Genomic DNA, 18,455 nt, shown 5'->3' with positions numbered 1-18,455 from the left:
GGATTCTCCACATGAGATTGTTTATTGAGTGGTAAACCATTACTGAATTCAACTGCCCTGCAAGATGGACAGCCAATGAGATCACCTGCTGGAATTAACAACACATGGGGTAAAATAGTGGTAAATAAATTCCCATTTAGCTCTTTAAGGACTATACAATTAAGGACTATCATTCCTTATTTAAATGTTAAAATGAAAAAATGAAAATCTTTTTGAATTTACATTGGCAACATAAATTAAAGGGAAACCATATGCGTGGAAATTAAATATGGCAAACCAAGTATTAAAGTACATGTGTAACCAAGTTTTATAAGTGATGCATTCACTAAAAAACACAGGAACACAAAAAAGGCTGTTAGGTCAAGACAATTCTGTGGACGGTGGCGCCCTCTTGTGGCCGAATATATTACACCATAATATCTTTATGCTATCATTAGTGTGGGGGTTGTATTGCAAAATGTAATTCATGTGCAGCGGTTCTTCTCCTGAATGAAAGTCCGTGGATTACTTTTGCTTTGCCAGAATTAATGTAGCTAACGAGTTAGCCTTTGGATGGTTTAACAAGCTTAACGATGAGCCGAAAGTCACCTTGAAGCTGCATAAAGCCGATGGGAGCAGAAGATTCTCACTGATGATTCTCTTTGGTTTCAGCACGACGAGCGACACCTTTCACGTTGTCACTCGATACGCCCTTTATTATAAAGGTTTAAATTTAGGGGCTGAGGACCGTCACTGAGGGTCCTCATGAGTAATGAAAGACAAACGTGTGTGTGTGTGAAGTGTGTGTGTGTGTGTGTGTGTGTGTGTGTGTGTGTGCGTGTTTGTAGTCAAAGCAGTACTGCTGTTTCCTGTTTCAATACAGACACAACCTTTTGGTGTCAATAATATTGTAAGCTCATAAAGCCTCAGATATAGACTGAGTTATGTGTAACACACACACACACACACACACACACCTGTCACTGTAGTTTGGTCATGTGTCAGCTGTATTTATATCTCAAAAGGGAGACCCTCGTTTACAGCTGACTGTTTGTGTAAGTGTGTGTGTACCTTGGTATGTCGCCCTCTTTAAATGTCAGTGTAATTTTAAAGTATCATGTAACATTTGTCTTTTTTTTAATGTCACAGCAAACACAAACGTATAATTGTGATTTACTTGGACTTATTACATTTTAATTAAATTACTTTTTTTATCCCACTACATGTATTTGATAACTTTAGTTACTAGTTACTTAACAATCCAAAATATAATCAACACATTGTCTATAATAATATGAATACGGATGTATTGATCAATTGTCACAATACTTTATAGTTTATCAATAATAGTATTGAGCGCATGGGGGATAATTCTCAAGCTACCCAGCACATATATAATATAAATAAGTATTTACCAGCTGCAATAGTAAAGTGATGCACACATTGATGTATTATAATAATCACAATCCAATAATATAATTGACATTATTCTGAAATGAGCTGCAAAGTGACTTTTGAAACCCTGCTACGTTTTTTTGTACATTTACACAATGTAACATTTTAAATGCGTGAGTTTTATATACTACTTAGAATACTTCTTCTAAATGAGATCAGAATTTCTCAACAGCTGGTTTATCTTAATTGTATTTTTCCTTGTTAAAATACAGCATTACAGTGTATTGTTTGAAGACTCATGCGGACTCGTCTCAGCTGAGCTTTGAGACGTGAACTCAGCTGCCCTCGGATTCCTAGAAACAGGTGCAGGATTACGTAACAACACTCGGGGAACAGGTGTGACTGGAGGCCAACTCAACCACGGGTGGATCGACTTTGCACCGGTTGCGTTTACACTTTCTTTTTAGAGGATTAGGTTTGCGTCACTCGCATTAAAAATGTCTTGACTGAAGAGAAAAAAAAAAGAAAAAGGAAAAAGATTAATTATATTTAGTTTACGGGTAACTTAGTTATATTCTTCGCCAATATATAATATATATATATATTTTTTTTTACCAGTTTTCCTGACAATCTTTCAGCTTAAAATATTTGTATTTAATTTACAGTTATATTCTTCGCCAATATATTATATATATTTTTTTTTTTTACAAATTTTCCTGACCATCTTTCAGCATAAAATATTTCACATCATTCGTCCCAAATAAAAGCTTCTGTTAAACGTCAACAGCTTTAAAAGGAAAAAAGAAAGAAAATAATAAAGTATGTTATTGTTTATCACCGTTTACTCTCAAAAACCCCAAACGAGTTTCAATGAGGAGACGACCGGCCTTGTTTGTATTTATGGAAGTTGTCTTTTTATTTGAGTCTTCATCCATCCTTTCCACGTCTACACCGCGCAGCATTACCATATTGTTCATGTGCAGACAGTGTTTCGCTGTGTTTACACCGACAGCAAGCAGCCCCGTCAAAACATTTCACAGATGCAGTCAGATTACAGTAAAATAAGTTAAAACGACACTCTATCGGGCCTGTGAAACCAGGTAAATAACAACATCTTCCTTCAAGTCAGATAGATCCTCTTCAGTATCTCCGCACCGTACGTCGGCACGGTGATTGTGTGCCAGCTGATTTCACAGCTTGTTGGTGCTTTTGAAGGCATTCATATATATATATATATATATATATATATATATATATATATATATATATCCCGCAATTCTTAGCTGTAAGGAGGCAGTAATCAGAAAAAATTTAAATAAAAAATAAAAAATTGTACCGAGTCTGATGACTGACGGGGTTAAAAACATGAGCTCAGAGGGGCTGCTTCAGTAACGGATCCTTGAATGCAACACGTTTATTGAGCATTCACGGCAAGCGGTAGTTTCTGACCACCAATATATATATATATATATATATATATATATATATATATATATATATATATATATATATATATACACATACAGTATATATACTGTCACATCTTCAAAGGTTAGAAACTCCAGTTGCCGTGAAAAGCTGGGAGTAGATTGAGAGTCGGCACCAGTTAACCACCAAAGATCCAGATTTTCACCCTGTTTCACTCGATGTAGCTGAACATAGGTTACTCTTTTTAGTAATAAGTTTTAAAATGTCATTGATGGAGTACAGGAAGTACCAGACATGTGTTGTCATGGAAAAAAAACAGAATGAGTGGCAGGTCAGGCGACCTATCAACATTAGACATTTTAAATAACGGGCTTAGTTTTCCTTCTAATTACGGATCCACAAAAAATCTAATTACGGATCCACAAAAAATAAAAATAAAAACAGTCTGTAGTTTTATGTTTGGCAATTTGATCGATTGCTTACATTCTGACCATAAAGTGTCACTTTTCTAACCGTAGACGACATAACTTAAGAGTACAAATGGCTGAACATAAAACTGCATACTGAGCATGTCTGAGCCTAATAATAATTAAAATTAAAAAAAAAAAAAAAATGTATATGACATTATTCGGAATTTAATGACTACTTCATGACGTTGCTGATTTCAGGTAGGCAATGAGGTCCTGGCGCTCTCCCTTCTTTTTGATGCCGGCGAAGATCATTTTGGTTCCAGGAATGTACTTCTTGGGGTTCTCCAGGTACTCCATCAAGGTGCCCTCCTCCCACACAATACCTGGGAGAAGACGCACGACCAGTGATGAGAGCAGGGTAAACAACGTAAGCTGGGCGATGTGTCTTTGGTCAAAGTTCCACCAAAAAGGCAATCAATCAACAACAAAAAAAAGAAAATACTAATATTACTAGTTATGACGCAGAAAGCTACATCCCATTAGTAGTAGTTACGTACCCGCTGTAACACAGAGTATTTAAAATACCTCCCCCTCACTTCCCTCGACCTACATCGCAAGGCCACATTCAACCACCAGTGAACTGACCTTTGCTCTTGTTGGCGTCCGTGTACGAATAGCCCTGGGCCTGGCCGGTCTTGCGTCCGAACAGACCCCAGAGGTTGGGGCCCACCTTGTGCTTGCCCCCGTCCTCTACCGTGTGGCACTGGGCACACTTCTGGACAAACGCCTTCTTTCCCTTGGCCACGTCTCCCATAGTCAGCTGCGGGAAAGGACAATAAGTCGTGCGTGTTTAGTTATATTATAAACACCTATGTGTGCCAGAGCTACGAGTACAACTGTGGATTCTACTAGTCACAGACAGTAGTTAGGGGGTTAATTCAGTCTGAAGGTCATCTTGTGAAGGTCGTTTCAGGTGACGACTTTATCTGCACCTGTAGCGCCGCAGTCTGTAAGGTGTGACATCGCCCCCCTCCCTCCCTGCCGAGGTCACTTCAAGGAAATGTGACATGAAACGTGCACAGGAACACGGCCTCCCAGCCAGCTCCCGTTACGTCACCGCAAATAGCGAGGCCCCAGCTCGGGTTGCATCACGAGAACACCTGCCCCCCCCCCCCCCCGCCACGTGGAGCGTGGAGTAAATACAGTGTACTCCACGTGACGGGTGACACCGGTGTGATGCCCCTTTCCATTTCGGGTCCCTAAAACAAGCCTTCACGACGCACTCATAAAGCAGCGTTTATACTTTGTGGGGCGACTATGGGTCAGTGGTTAGCACGCCCGTCTTTCAATCAAGAGGTTGGCAGTTCAATCCCCGCCCTAGTCGATGTGTCCTTGAGCAAGACACTTAACCCTGCATTGCTCCCCGTGTATAATGTAAAGTTTCTTTGAGTATCTTGAAAAGCACTATATGGATTATTATTATTATTATTACACTTTAAATAAGCTCCACGTTCATCCACAAATCAGTAGACGCTTAAACACACATATAATATACAGCGGGTGGTGCAAAATAAAGACTTAAATCTCACAGGAATCTAACATTTATTTAAGGGATGACCCGAGTTACGTGACATCTAACTAGGTTAGCTAACCGGTAAATTGATCATTTTTATATTAATATAAGCCACACTAAAAGGCCTGATACGTTACACCTTTTAGCTGTAAAAAATAATAATAATGTAATTTGCATAAATCCTCAGCGAGCCTCCAACATGGCGGGGGTTCCCGGATGTCTCGCATCCTTTCCTTCAAGGACACACAGCAGCAAAGCAAAAGCATCCTTCTTATGCAGACGTTAACCTAACGTATATCTCACTAGCAGCTAGCTAGCGTTAGCTAACGTTAGCTTAGTTACGTAAAGGTCGGTCAGAATACTAGGGAAGGTCGGGGGGGATGAGTCACCTATTCGGGACGTCAAGGATGCTTCAATGTCGACGTCCGGATATCCAGTGCGGTGTTAACCTAGCTTGATAACACTGTTACCGAGTCCGCGAGACATTGAGAACGAGCTTAAATCCTTTCGAACAACACCGACATCCGACATTAAAATGCCTCATTACGCTTGAATAACGGACTCGGCGGGTTAACCCGTTGGAGTTACGCAAAGGGAGCAACCGAGCTATTCACCAACATCCGCGCTAACGTAAACCGTTACGGCTCCTTTTTCTTCCGTTTGAATAACAATAAAAATCCTCTCAGACCCCGATATGTGTGGATATATTATACATAACGGCTCTATGTGAAATGTAAATAATTACCTTTTGGGTTTAAAAATCACTGCCGTGCAGGTGTAAGACGCTTCTCTCGGCCGGTGAGCGGTGGGCTTCTGGCGGACGTAAAGAAGGTCACTTCACTTTAGAGGCACCGGCTTTTGGCGTCATCGTCCAGTCACGTGACCGGGGTTCAGATCCTGACGTAGAGCCCCCTCCCACCCTTTCAATCCGGCCGCGTTCCATTTCTATGAAATAGATGTTTCCTTACCCGACTTTAAAAATAGCTTTATTTATTAAGAGCTAAAAAAAAAAAAAAGACACACAGATAAAACTCGCTCCTTTGAAAAAATGTACTTACAATTTTTTTTTTTTTTCATATGAAGTTGCAGATCCGCTCTATTCTCGTAGAAGATGAGACGAGGATCCGAGAAGGACGCGATCAATGTAATTTGGTACACGTGCACGCGTCTTGTCGCATTCCCCTGCTTCCTCTGGAGCAAAAGGCACCTGCTGGAGTCGCCTTATAAGGAAATCCATCGCCTGTATACACAAACGTGTATGTATATTTATTTACTGTCATTAAGGACGGAGTGAAGTACCTATCTAAGTACAATTTGCCAATTATATTCGGGAAAATTGTAAAATATCCTCGTGTTTTGACTCTATATAAAATGCTGCTTTCAGATACAATTCAAGCTATAGGCTTGGTGAATTATCTTCAATATGAATAGGAAGCCAAGTCAAGTCAATAAATAAATAATTCACAAAAAAATAACTTCAGAAAACGTTACCACTTACCTGTAACTAACAGTTAGTAACTAACTAACTGTAATTTTGATAAGCAAGAAGAGACATTTGATCTAGCTACCTATATCTATATACCAGTGACAATAATAGTGTAATATTAAAGTAAACATGTATACATGCAGCGCCCTCCGTGAAGCAGACATCACAAATGTTCTTAACAATTTAAATAGGGACCAACACATCAGTAAGAAATATGATTTAATAAAACTAAAGGTGACCACCCAACACCTCAAATGCACCGTCGCCTTTACTGTTCAATGTGGTGAATGAGTTCAAACGGGGTGACTTGTCATCATAACTCCCTCAGTCTAATAATATGTTGCTATAGAATAGGCTGTGCTTCAAACACTCTCACTTAAATGTTTTCCTTATATACATATAGTTTATGTCCGTATTTATACCTGTGTGTATATATACATGAGTATACCACAATAAATCTATTATAATCTAATCATCTGTCATCATAAAGGTCACCCTGTACTACACACACACAGACGCCATATGGTGTGCACATATCAATCATTCCTGGGACCCTCACTCCAACCCCATAAGTCACATGCCTCTGATCCAAGATCATCAGCGGCTGGGTTGTGCTTGGCGTAATAGCATAACATACTTAATCAAGCACATAAATCTAATATAGTTGTCCATTTAATTTGTTGTTGTTGTTGTTTAGAATCCGAATCGTTGAGTTGCCAAGTACGTTGAACATACAAGGAATTTGACATGGTGAAAGGTGCATAACAATAAACATTGACATGTAATAAAACAATAGTAAATAATAAAAACAAAAAACTGCAATAATATATAAATATGGGAAACAACTTTTTACTATTTTTCTTTCTAAACATATTGAAAAATACTAAGGACATGCACGGCAAAGTGCTGATGGAAGGGACCAAGCCCGTCACATTATGATACAGAGGTGAGATTAAGGTATGTATTCGAAGTACCGGTAGGCTAAAAAAAATAGTTTGTTGTCACAAGATTCTCAACTGAATTCGTGTCATCGCGAGAATTCTAGCGTTATTTAGTAAACGAGAACAGGAGAGTGCTAGTACAACTCCCGTACACTAGGTGGCAGTAAGCGGTCACTATCTTCTGCTACCAGCGCTACTGATAGATTCAAAAAGCTGGGAATTTATATAACTGACTTACTGCCAAGAAAGGAGTAAACAAACTCAATAAGCAACGTGTATTTTTGCAGAGCAATATTCAAAACTAAGTACGTACGAATGTGAATGTAAGCCGCTACTAAATGCCTGAAGTCATACATAAATAAACGGTCTTTTTGTATATGGATAATGATCCATATAGTTTTAACGGTACTGCTTTTCATTTCGTGATCGCCGAATTTCCGGAAGAAGATGGGAAGGTTCCGAGTCGCACGTGAAGGCAGCACCAACGGCTACTTTCAGCCTCGCGCAGTTTAGCCTGGGAGGAAGACAAGATGGAGGACTACCCCGCAAACAACAACGCCAAACAAACCGAAAACCTCGACGAACCGCCCAACAGTCGGCTTTTCGTGGTCACGAGTCGCTCCATAACCGAGGATGAGCTTCGGGAGAGTTTCTCCGTGTTCGGAGACATCCACGGGGTGTGGGTCGTCAAAGACAAGCAGACAAAGGAGTCCAAAGGCATCGCGTATGTGAAATTCGCAAAGTCATCGCAGGCCTGCCTGGCCATGGAGGACATGCACGGCAAAGTGCTGATGGAAGGGACCAAGCCCGTCAAGGTAACGGCGACGGTTAGGTCGCTAAACCCCCCGTTAAGATGACTTAAGAGTCGGTTGAAACGTTGGACTCCTTCCTAACGTAACACCAAAGGGGAGGGAGTCAACATGTTTCCTGTTTTTTTTTTTTTTAATTAACAAAAAATATAGTTACAAACAATATCGATATAATTTAAGGTTAAAAAAAAAAGATTCCACTTTTATTGCTTCTGACTTTCCTGTTTTGTGACATTTATTAGTGAAACTGGATGATTTCCATTTGATTTGAATGCTAAAATAAAGTGGGCGTACTCTTTAGAGTATAAATTGATTAAATCTCTTTAATGCCAGTCATACACAACAAGCCATGAAGCTTCATAATACAAGTCTATTTTATACATTAAAAGTGCCATGTGTATTATTAAAATACACGTGCCACTTATATTTTATAATATATATAGTATATGTTTTAAAGTACTGTTATCTGTTTGTTGTTTACCATATTTACCTACTATTGCTATGTTTGTGTTTGTTTTATTCCATGAATGTTTATTTTAATGCACATTTCACCTAGTCAAATTCCTTGTATGTGCAACGAATTTGGCCAATAACTATTTTAATTTTGGAAAAACAAACGAGTAGTCTGTTATTTTCCATTGGTGGTTATGAGGGACTCTACATGCGTCTGTGATGGAGGGTTCACGAGGGTTTTGAGTCTGTAACCATGTTCCTTCCCCGGTTGCCCGTGCAGGTGTTCATTGCCCAGTCGCGCTCTTCCACGAGACACCGAGACGTCGAGGACGAGGAGTTGACCAGGATCTTCGTCATGATCCCCAAACATTTCTCTGAGGAAGACCTTAAGGACACATTCAAAGTAACTTCATCTCTTTATTCCCATCTTAATTAAACTAATGTCTTTTTACATCTTATTTTGAGTTGATTCTTTAATTTACGGCTCTCTGAACTATCACAACAACCTAGAATATTGTCTATAACCTTGGAGACCTTGACTAATGTTTCTAGCAGGATGAATACAAATCTGTTTATCCCAGGCTTTGTTTCTCTCTGTTTTCTCTCTTCAGGACTACGGTGATATTGAGTATTGTGTGATCATCAAGAACAAGACCACAGGGGAAAGTAAAGGCCTGGGCTACGTGAGGTACTACAAACCCTCCCAAGCTGCCGTCGCCATAGAGAACTGTGACAAAAGTGAGGCGCTTTCAAATGACCTTTTTGCTGGTTCATTATTTGTGGTAGAAGTTGCCGAAGGAAAAAGTACTGGACTTTAATGTCATGAGTTAGTTCATACAATCATCATTACTATGTCTCAGAACTGTGGCATTGATTATGGTGTTATTAGCTTACAGGGCCATCCTGGCTGAACCTCGCACCAAGGCCCCAGCAACAGAAGACTACTCCGGGGGAATGTCCAGAGGCGATTACTCCGGTGGCGGCGGTGGTGGTGGTGGTGGTGGTGGTGACTCCTCGAACCAGTATGCCTTCCCGATGGGTACGGAGTCGTTTGACATCCTTATTCAGTATTTATCGTTGTATTTATTAGGCTTTTAAAGTTTTTAGTTCTAAGCCCGTGATCAGCACAAGTCATTCAGGCGTAAGACACACAGCACTGATTCCTGTATTTTGTGTCTGCTGTCAGATTTACATTAAACTTAAAAGCACTTGGGTGATGCACAAGCTAGTGTTTAAAATGTAAGCCGAAGGCGTTTTTGATTTCCTTTTTTTTTTAGCATCGCTAGCAATGTTTTTTTTTTTAGCAGGTTCCAGTTTTCCTGTCAGTTATTTTACATTATTCCACTAATCTACAGGTGGCGGTAACGCGCCCAGAAACACAGCAACGCAACAGAGAAGAAGACTGCTAGCAAGTAATCATAGATTTGAACAATGTAGGCTACACATTGACACTGTTGGGGAGCCCGAGAATGAATAAGTGGGAATTAAACATGTCACAATAATTTAGACGGGAGATAACGAAATTGTCAATTTTATAGTTCAAGATCTGTAAAAGACGTGATTCACCTGATTTTGGCACATTTCTTAGCTGAAGAAAACAGGACAGGAGAAGCCTAGTCGTATGATGGTCAAAAGTCATGTGCTACATGTAATGTAATGCTGCTGGCAGTCCCTGACTGTAGTTGTCTCTGTCCTGTTCTTGACCCCGGCGTCTCTCTCCAGCTGACCCTGGCAACTACCCGGCCATGGACTACCGCAGCCCCACCGGGGACTTCACGCGGTGCCTGATGATGTCGACGCGGGCCGCGCTTTCCCAGGAGCAGGTCTTTGCCCTCTTTGACATCATCCCTTGCATGGAATACTGTGAGCTGCAGAGAGACGCTTATGGAATGAGCAAAGGTCAGTGGTGGAACACAAAGTACAGGCTTTATTCTCCTGTGAGCCGTAATCCTGTTCGTCGGATAGGAGCGAAAGTTATGGTTTAAGCTCGATTGGTATCCTGTAGTTGTCTCTGCGTGTTGATGTCTTCTAGCTACCGGCATTTTTTATGATGACTCTAAACTTGTCCCGTCGGCCTCAGGTCACGCTCTGATTCGCTACGCCAATCTTGGATCATCGGTTTATGCCAAGGAAAAGCTGAATGGATTTGAATATCCACCCGGCAACAGACTGTTGGTCAATTTTGTTGATGACGGAGAGGACCGCGGCAGGTACACACACACACACACACACACACACACACACACCCCACGTAAACCATTGTCTTAGCAGTAATCATCACAATACGGTGTAATTGCTAGTTTTCAATACAAATGTTGATTTAAAAGTACACCAAAAGGTTTATAATGACCATAACAATTATATTGGAAACACAAAATATAGACACAAATCATATCTGTTTTTAGAGCGTATACGTTCTAGTCTGAAGTGTTTTGGTCCAACCCCCCTGAAGATCAGCATGAACCGTGTTCCCGTGTTGTAGTCCTGTAGGTCGCATGGCGATGCAGTTTGTTGCTACTCAGATGATGTCTGCGCCATGGAATGGACCTTCCTCCAGCCAATCGATGAAGCCTCCTGTAAGTACATCAACTCCGTGCCTGATTCACAAATATTTAAGTTATATTAACTGCATGGTTCCTTTTTAACGTCTAAACATAAACATGTTAAACTGAATCGCTCACCCTGTGTGTTTTGTCGATGCCCTCCAGAGTTTCCCCGTCTCCCCGATGCTCCGTATTCAGACTGACGTCAACCTGCCGCCTCTGAAGAAGCTCGCCACGCCCGAATGCAAGGCGAAGGAGCGCTTGTTTGTCGTGTTCAGCCCCTCCCCGCTCCCCCCAGATGTGCTGGAGGACGTTTTCTGGTAGGTCAAAGGTTAAATTGATCATGTTTCCGAGCTGCAGAATGACTGGAGGAGAGCGACACACGAATGATTCTGTCTGTGTCTTTGTAGTCGCTATGGTTCCCTCATTGAGGTCCACTTGGTTCCTGGAAGGAAGGTCGGATACATGAAGTATGCAGAAAAACAGGTGAGACTTTGAACTGTTAAACGTTGCGAACTCTTATGCAAGTTGAACACGTGCCAAATAGAGAAATAGGCAGCATTTGACGTAAGGGGAGATAAAGATGGAGGGATGAATAGAGGTGGGCAAGTCACACGTTCACCCCGGTCTCTGCTCTCAGTGTGCAGATGACGCCATGGCGGCGCTCCACGGTCAGGTGATCAACGGAGTGAAGATGAAGGTGATGCTGGCCGATCCTCCCAGAGAGGAGTCCCATAAACGCCCGCGTACCTACTAGGACCCAAACGACCGGTAAGTCTCCTGCTGCAGCCAACGGCAGTATTAACAGAAGAATTGGTATTTCACTTTAAAACGTATCCTTTTGTAATCCCGTACATGGTTTTTGAACGCGCACACACAGCAGAAAATGGTTCAATTGCTTAAAATCTGTGTTGCAGATCTATTAAAAGAAGTTCTAAAGAAACTGTTTTCATGTCAAGTTTGTGATTGACAGTCGAGTTGTTTCTCCCCCCTTGTGAATAACACTGCAGCTTCTTGTTCCCTAGGCGACTGTTGTCATGACACAATGACACCTGACCCGACCGACCGACCGATATCGAGACCTCCACCCGACCACTGACCCGACCTTTGACACCTGTCTGACCATACTTCTTGCCAGTGACCTTGCTGATAACAGTAAATGAAAGGAGTCTTAATCACATATATCGTCTGTGGTAAGCGTCAATGTCTTTTTGTGCTTTTTCTTTTTTTTAAAGTAAATAATCAAGTTACTTTTTAGTTCAGGTGGTTGACCGTATTTTTTATCCTGGCAGGAAAAGATCTAGACAGTTGTTTTTCCAGATCTGGTCTTTATTATTTTCCCTGTCCCCCCCCCTCCTTGTTGAGCTTAGTTCAAAGGTGTTAATCAGAGTAATTGTACATTTTGTTTGTCTCAGTGAAAATAAAAACTACGTTGAACAATTCACCCCATCTCGTCTCTTCTGTGAGCTGCCTGATGCATAAGTCAGTTAATTGTTATATATATATTCATGTTTGACTTTGAACAATTGCATCCTGGCTTACAGCGGCCACATTCATAACTGGTATAAATAACAGGCGAACATGTTTTATCTGGAAACGTAACATGTTCATAAACCTAAGAAATGGAACAACCTGCAATAATTGCTTTAGTCATAAAAGACACACTGGGATGTACAGTAATCTTTTATTTCTTCAGGAGGCATCATGAGAACATTATTTACAAATCTGGGTTGTAACGGGTCCGTTTGGCTATTATTACAGCCTGGTCTCAGAAATAGGGCCGACATTTAGAAGCTTGATATGGATCGAAACGATCCATAAACCCCAATTCTCAAACTCCAGCGGTTTTTTTTTTTTGGTTGCAAGAGCAGGTGAACAGATTCAGTTTCTTACAACAGAATCACTCCTGTTCATTTTGTCCTACGCTGTACGACGACTTCAGTACTCAAACATCCCACGATGTTATTTCATTTACTGAAGTCCCAAGTGTAGCGCTTTCTTTTTCTTTTAAAAAGGCCCTTACAATGTCTCACTCTGCAAAATCTCTATATTTAATATTTATTAGGATTAAGAAGACCAATCTCTCTCAGACGGAACTTGCTGCTGCCGAATTCTCTTTAATGGAAATCCGACCGTGAGTCGACCCGGTGTGGAAAATATGGAAACCCCCCCCCGGCCAAAAAGCCGAGGACGTGGTGAGATGAGAGAGGGAGGGGGGGCGATACAGAACAACAGAAGGCGTCGAGAGACTGGCAGTGATGTCGTGAAATAATCAGGCTTTTATTACCGGAGTCTCTGAAATTTAAAATCATTCAAACGTCTGGGTCTCTTGCTGCTTCGCTCCATGCATCCATCAGTCGGTCCCTTTTGTCCCGTAGTCCGTTCAACTCCCCCCTCCCTTCCCCCTCCTCCCCCTCACGCTCAGTCCTCCATCGCCAGTGTGTTGAGTTCCTCGTCGAGCTCGTCCAGATCTTCCCCCGTGAACAGGTTCTCGTCCACCGGTACCTCTTCATCATCTTCCTCCTCCTCGTCGTCGTCCTCCCCGGCCCCCGAAAGCCCGTTGGCCTCGGCGCCACCGCACGCTCCGTTCAGCTGCTCCTCTGTGGACGGGCAGAACGAGAGGTCTTTAAAATTGTTTATCAAGTTAAAAAAAGGACAAGTCAAATAGTAGGTTTGACCCTCCCCGCTCACCGTTGTCTGTCGGCCGGGTCTTGTTCCTCGAGGTGAAGCGGTCCGTGGACGCCACGGTGATGCCCGTGTGGTCGACCTCTTGTGGAACAAAACGGGACAGGTCTATGTCCTGGATGTCTGTGGAGTCGGCCTGCAGCGAAACATGGGGAATAAAGTTTAGACGGACGTGTGACGGCTTTACAACAAACACGTAGATGAGCAGGAGACTGTTGAATAAAAAGTAAACAACTAGCTTATCTATTTAGTATAACATGACACTGAATAAGGAGTTATGTAATAAGCTCCATCAGGATTTCTGCAGTCTAAATGCTCGTGTTCTAAATATTTAAATACTTTACAGGACCCGCATAAAACTTTCTGAAAACATAGACCAGAACAACACGGTCGATGCTGATGTAGTTTTAAACAAACTATAAAACTACATCAGACACCGAACCCATGTTGAAGTCATCCTGCGCCCGCGTTACCTTTTCCTCGTCCTCGTTGTCCTCGTCGTCTTCCTCCCCGCTGATGTACTGAGTGTCCGTCGCCTCTTCGTCATCCTCGTCGATCAAATCCGGTCGGAACTCGAACACCTCGCGCCCGCTCACCTACACACACACGTTTGTTTGAATCCGGTACCGTCGTGGAAACAACTGCGTCGTAAAAATTAAAAACGTGACCGCAGAAAAGTTTTTTTTAAACTCACCACTAGCGATTTGCCCGCCTTAAAGTCGGCCTTCTTCTTCTCCATCTCCACCATCGCTTTGTCGATCTGTCAAACAGCACCGAGAGGGAGAACATGTAAGAAGAACCTTCCTGGTGGACAAACGGGGGTGCGAACGTAAAAAAAAAAAAAATATATATATATATATATCAAAGATTTTTAACCTTCTCCTGCCTTTTCCTCTTCTTCCACGCCAGGAAAGTGTCCAGGGTGATCCGAGTCACGTTGGCCCCCAGAGCGGCTCGCTGCAGAGAGACGGAGGGATGAGGAGAGGGAAGTCACATGGGAGGAGCCACAGTTTGGGTTTCTGGGTCCTTTTTGACTGACAGGTCCCGGTCTTTCTAGCCAGGCTTCCGTTTTTGGTACTCGCTGTATTTTATATTTAATGTGCACAACAGTTCTTAAAGTTTACTTTATCATTACAAGCACTAATGATTGTACAGCTGACGTCCGGACGACAAACAAACCACGACCCACTTGTTGACCAGATTAAACATGTTCAAATGGGAAAATTATATTTGTTTGATCATAAAAGAATCGGGGAAAGGTTAACAGTTTCCATATCGATCAAAAGCGACGTTTTTATGAATCGGAATCTGTTTACAAAGATTTAAAAAAAAGGTTGTATATTAAATTAACTTCCTTATCTGCTCGCGCCCACCGGGCAAATAGAAACCTGGGACCTGTCCCGAGACCGACCGTCCAGATGTCGCTTTGGTATCGGTTGAATTCAACTTGCATTTAATTGTTCTGCTGCACCCACATCAACCTTTTCTAATTCTAAAAATCTGTTTTTGGTTTAAATGCACGTCTTCATCGTTTGTGCCCTTGACCCCCAAACTTCTAAAAACCATCATATTAAACCACAAATCTCAAAGCAGAGCGTGAAAGGAGATTTCCTTTTGTGACACGCTGGAAACTGTAGAAGCTCCTCCATCCAGTCGCCCGTACCTCGTTTTCTATCAGTTCTTCCAGCGAGATCTTGTCCTCCTCCTTCTCCTCCTTCTTCTTGTCCTTCTTCAGCACGAAGCCGGGCGGCAGGGCGTGCCGGTACATGCAGACGTCGCCGCCCACCGGACAGGACCAGAACCAGCCGTACTTGTTGTTCTCGATGGCGTACAGGAAGTGCTTACACACCTGCGGAGAAGACGGCGTTACATAAGACGGCGTTGTGCATCTCAACGTAGGGACACCGGTGAAGACATTTCTTCCCCCCCCCCCCCCGCCCTCTTCATCTTATTTTTATCTTCCATCGTATCAAATGATAACGCAGCTCCACGCGTCTTCATTCATCGTTAATTATTTCCATGTTCAGACTTACAATTTGCGTTTGGGTTTTCTTCTTCTCCGCCTCTCCGTGTTTTTTGTTGATCACCTCCTCCAGCTTCTTCTCGTCCCAGTTGTCCATCGTGTCTGAAGAGGAAACGACAAGTGAAGAGTGTTTAAAAGAATAATAAAACCTTATTGATTCATTACATTACAGACAGTGTTTTAATTCATTTAGTGAGGGGCAGTTTGGCTCCCGCAGCGTGACGTGGTGCTTCTAGAGACCGATTTTCATTTGGCTTTTAAGTTTCGGGTGTTTATCTCGACCTCGTTTATCACAATACCGACACTTCAAATGACAAATTTGTATTAAAAACAAACTAAAAACAGAAACTCCTAATTGTTAAACTTAAATGTCGAGCCGTCCCCCTCAAACTCAGCTTATGTCACGTTGTCCCAACTTGATTTCAGCCATTCGGGGACGATCTCATCAAACATTACAATGCGATGACGCCGCTCAGCGCTCCATCGTTTTCACAACACCTTCCCGGGGTCACCCGACCCAAACGCTCACCTTTCTCCAGCTCCCCGTCCCTCTCGTCCACGTAGAGGCTCCTCTTCTCACATTTCCTCTCCATCGTCAAGTCGTGGCTGAACTTGCACTTGTCGCCTTTGGTGCACTGGCCCTGCTTGAAGAAGGCGCACAGCACCGACTTTGGATCGACACCTGCAGACAAAAAAAACGGAGGAGAGGGAATCGACCGTTAGTCATCCGTTCTAGTGCAATGGACCGAAGAGAAATTAAACGATGTTCACGGACGGCGTCGTCGTCGGTTACCTTTGGCGACTTTCTGAGCAGCGACTACCGGTTTAAAGAGCTCGTTGAGTTCGTCCAACTCCTTCTTCTTCTCAGTCTTCTTACTGTTCTTATCTCCATCCTGGGCCACACACACACACACATAAAAGATATATTTAAAAATGATCTCATCCAATGAAATTACCAGGAGAAAAGAAGTAGAGATACGAAGGGATGAAAACTCCTGACCTGTCGGGCTCCAGGCGGTTTGACTTGCTGATGAACGTTCTTGATGAACTTCTGCTGCTTGCCCCCTTTCTTGTTCTTCAAGCCAAATGTCTTGTCCTAGAAACAAAACAAAACATATATATATATATATATATAAAAACCGTACAACGTCCAATATCGTCACTGAAGCGAGCGGTTCGAACCTAACAAGAAAAAGAGTGTCTGCACCGTTTTTCATTTATTACAAACCCACAAAATGCAACGCATGTAAACAACAAGCAACTGAGATTCATCATTATGACTTGACAAAAATTAAAGGATACTCCATGTGTGATGTAATAATGTTAGCCCCTCCCACAATTAAGACTGGACAATTAATCCATTACCATCAATACTGTGAAGCGTGACTAGATATCGTCTTAGATTTTGGATATACTAATACGTCATAACGGTTGTCTTTTACTGGTTTTAAAATCATATGTTATGATCTTACCAGACTGGTTTAGTATTTACACACTTGGTCATTATCACTGATTATTATGCATCATAAATCTCTCTCTCTCTGAAAGCACGGTAGGTCAACCCTACCCCATCGATATTGGAGGTATTTGGTAAAAAATAATAATTGTATATTGTATTTTCTCTACATCGCCCGACCCACAATTCTCTCTGATTTCCTGTGGCACTCACACTGAGATTGGTAAACACAAATTGTCATTGATAATAATAATAATAATAATAATTAAAAAAAGGGGACATCAAAATCAAAACATACTAGAAACAAAAATACATAAATAAATATATAAAAAGAACACCGTATTTTGAGGTCGACTGCTATTTCTGGGGAAAGTTGGGCACCATAAGTGTTTAAACAAAGAGGTAAACCAAAAAAGGGGTTTAAGCTGTATTCCCCCCACAGAGTAACATGTTAGTGGCCCACAACAAAAGAGGTCTGTGGGGTCTTTAGATACACAGACAAATGCTTTTTAATAACATAATATGTTTATTTATTTATGGGATTTGGAGGCAATTAAACCGTTCAACACCAGCTCTTAGTGAGCCAACACACAAAGTCCACGTCGCGTAATTAAACCAGTAAATAAACTGAAAATCAAGACTCGGCCGCCGTGAACCAGCTGGTAACGTGACGCGAACACGTCGCCGAGCCCGTGAACGTGACGGCGAGCCGGCACCGAGAGACACGACAACCTGCTTTTATGGTTCCTTTTTTAAAAAAAAAAAAGAAAAAGCAGCGACATCGTCGCCATCGACATGAATTTGGTCGGTTTTTTTCTTTAATACAAACTTTTGATCGGTTCCAGGCCCCTCATGTCCCCGTGAGGCCGAAGCTCAACCGGGCCCGTCGCGCGACGACCGCTCACGTGACGTTTATATAAGTAAACCACGCTAAAAATCACGCGATGGAAAGATTACCAACAACAAAACGAACAAAATACGTATTGTGTTACATTTAAAACTGATGACTTTAGGGGACATTTGAAGCCCACCGAGTGGGAACGCTCACTGCGGCTGCGCGGCCTAGCTAGCGGATCGAGCCACACGCGTTGGGATCAAAACGAATGAAGTTCGCCCCCCCCCCCACCTGACAGCCGGCGAACTCGCTCCAGACTGAACTGTGGTGATTACAATTATTGTTAATAACTAAATTAATCACGACATACTCACGAAGAGTCGGGGAGAGGGGGGGGGAAGCTGCCACCTGTCACGAGGCCGGGTTAGCATAGCCGGCT

General features: G+C 42.2%; 3 protein-coding genes across 6 annotated transcripts in view; 1 reads left to right on the top strand and 2 right to left on the bottom strand.

Annotated features, from left to right (window-relative positions):
- Window positions 1-2,261: 2,261 nt before the first annotated feature.
- On the bottom strand, window positions 2,262-5,664 carry LOC117744473 (cytochrome c). Its single transcript, XM_034552787.1, has 3 exons — window positions 5,531-5,664; window positions 3,858-4,032; window positions 2,262-3,595 (listed from the first exon to the last, which is right to left on the bottom strand). Exons 2-3 carry the CDS (start codon window positions 4,024-4,026, stop codon window positions 3,450-3,452), a joined length of 315 nt encoding a protein of 104 aa, XP_034408678.1. The 5' UTR covers window positions 4,027-4,032; window positions 5,531-5,664; the 3' UTR covers window positions 2,262-3,449.
- A 306-nt stretch (window positions 5,665-5,970) lies between these two features.
- rbm45 (RNA binding motif protein 45) lies at window positions 5,971-12,461 on the top strand. 4 transcript variants are annotated; one of them, XM_034552782.1, is made up of 13 exons: window positions 5,971-6,041; window positions 7,660-8,027; window positions 8,755-8,877; window positions 9,086-9,212; window positions 9,364-9,513; window positions 9,830-9,907; window positions 10,197-10,373; window positions 10,555-10,684; window positions 10,957-11,050; window positions 11,183-11,337; window positions 11,428-11,503; window positions 11,658-11,788; window positions 12,043-12,461. In XM_034552782.1, the coding sequence occupies exons 2-12, from the start codon at window positions 7,743-7,745 to the stop codon at window positions 11,772-11,774; spliced, it is 1,512 nt and encodes a 503-aa protein (XP_034408673.1). In that variant the 5' UTR covers window positions 5,971-6,041; window positions 7,660-7,742; the 3' UTR covers window positions 11,775-11,788; window positions 12,043-12,461. The 4 variants fall into 4 exon arrangements, with proteins under 4 accessions (XP_034408673.1, XP_034408674.1, XP_034408675.1 ...); XM_034552783.1 differs by lacking the exon at window positions 5,971-6,041 and adding an exon at window positions 7,418-7,517; XM_034552784.1 differs by lacking the exon at window positions 5,971-6,041 and having other exon boundaries at window positions 7,433-8,027; window positions 9,830-9,886.
- A 226-nt stretch (window positions 12,462-12,687) lies between these two features.
- zc3h15 (zinc finger CCCH-type containing 15) overlaps window positions 12,688-18,455 on the bottom strand; it is a 6,037-nt gene continuing 269 nt past the window's right edge. Inside the window, exons 2-11 of the mRNA XM_034552786.1 lie at window positions 16,726-16,821; window positions 16,519-16,618; window positions 16,255-16,407; window positions 15,736-15,827; window positions 15,366-15,551; window positions 14,579-14,659; window positions 14,397-14,462; window positions 14,176-14,298; window positions 13,709-13,838; window positions 12,688-13,617 (exon numbers count right to left, since the gene is read on the bottom strand). Coding sequence (XP_034408677.1) covers window positions 13,439-13,617; window positions 13,709-13,838; window positions 14,176-14,298; window positions 14,397-14,462; window positions 14,579-14,659; window positions 15,366-15,551; window positions 15,736-15,827; window positions 16,255-16,407; window positions 16,519-16,618; window positions 16,726-16,821 — 1,206 coding nt within the window. The 3' untranslated portion in view covers window positions 12,688-13,438. The remainder of the gene's footprint in view (window positions 13,618-13,708; window positions 13,839-14,175; window positions 14,299-14,396; window positions 14,463-14,578; window positions 14,660-15,365; window positions 15,552-15,735; window positions 15,828-16,254; window positions 16,408-16,518; window positions 16,619-16,725; window positions 16,822-18,455) is intronic.

Source organism: Cyclopterus lumpus, chromosome 15 (assembly GCF_009769545.1).
Source record: "Cyclopterus lumpus isolate fCycLum1 chromosome 15, fCycLum1.pri, whole genome shotgun sequence".
In the NCBI taxonomy this organism is placed as follows: Eukaryota; Metazoa; Chordata; class Actinopteri; order Perciformes; family Cyclopteridae; genus Cyclopterus; species Cyclopterus lumpus.
Note: the sequence above shows the minus strand (reverse complement) of the source record. Positions and strands in the feature narration are given on the sequence as shown.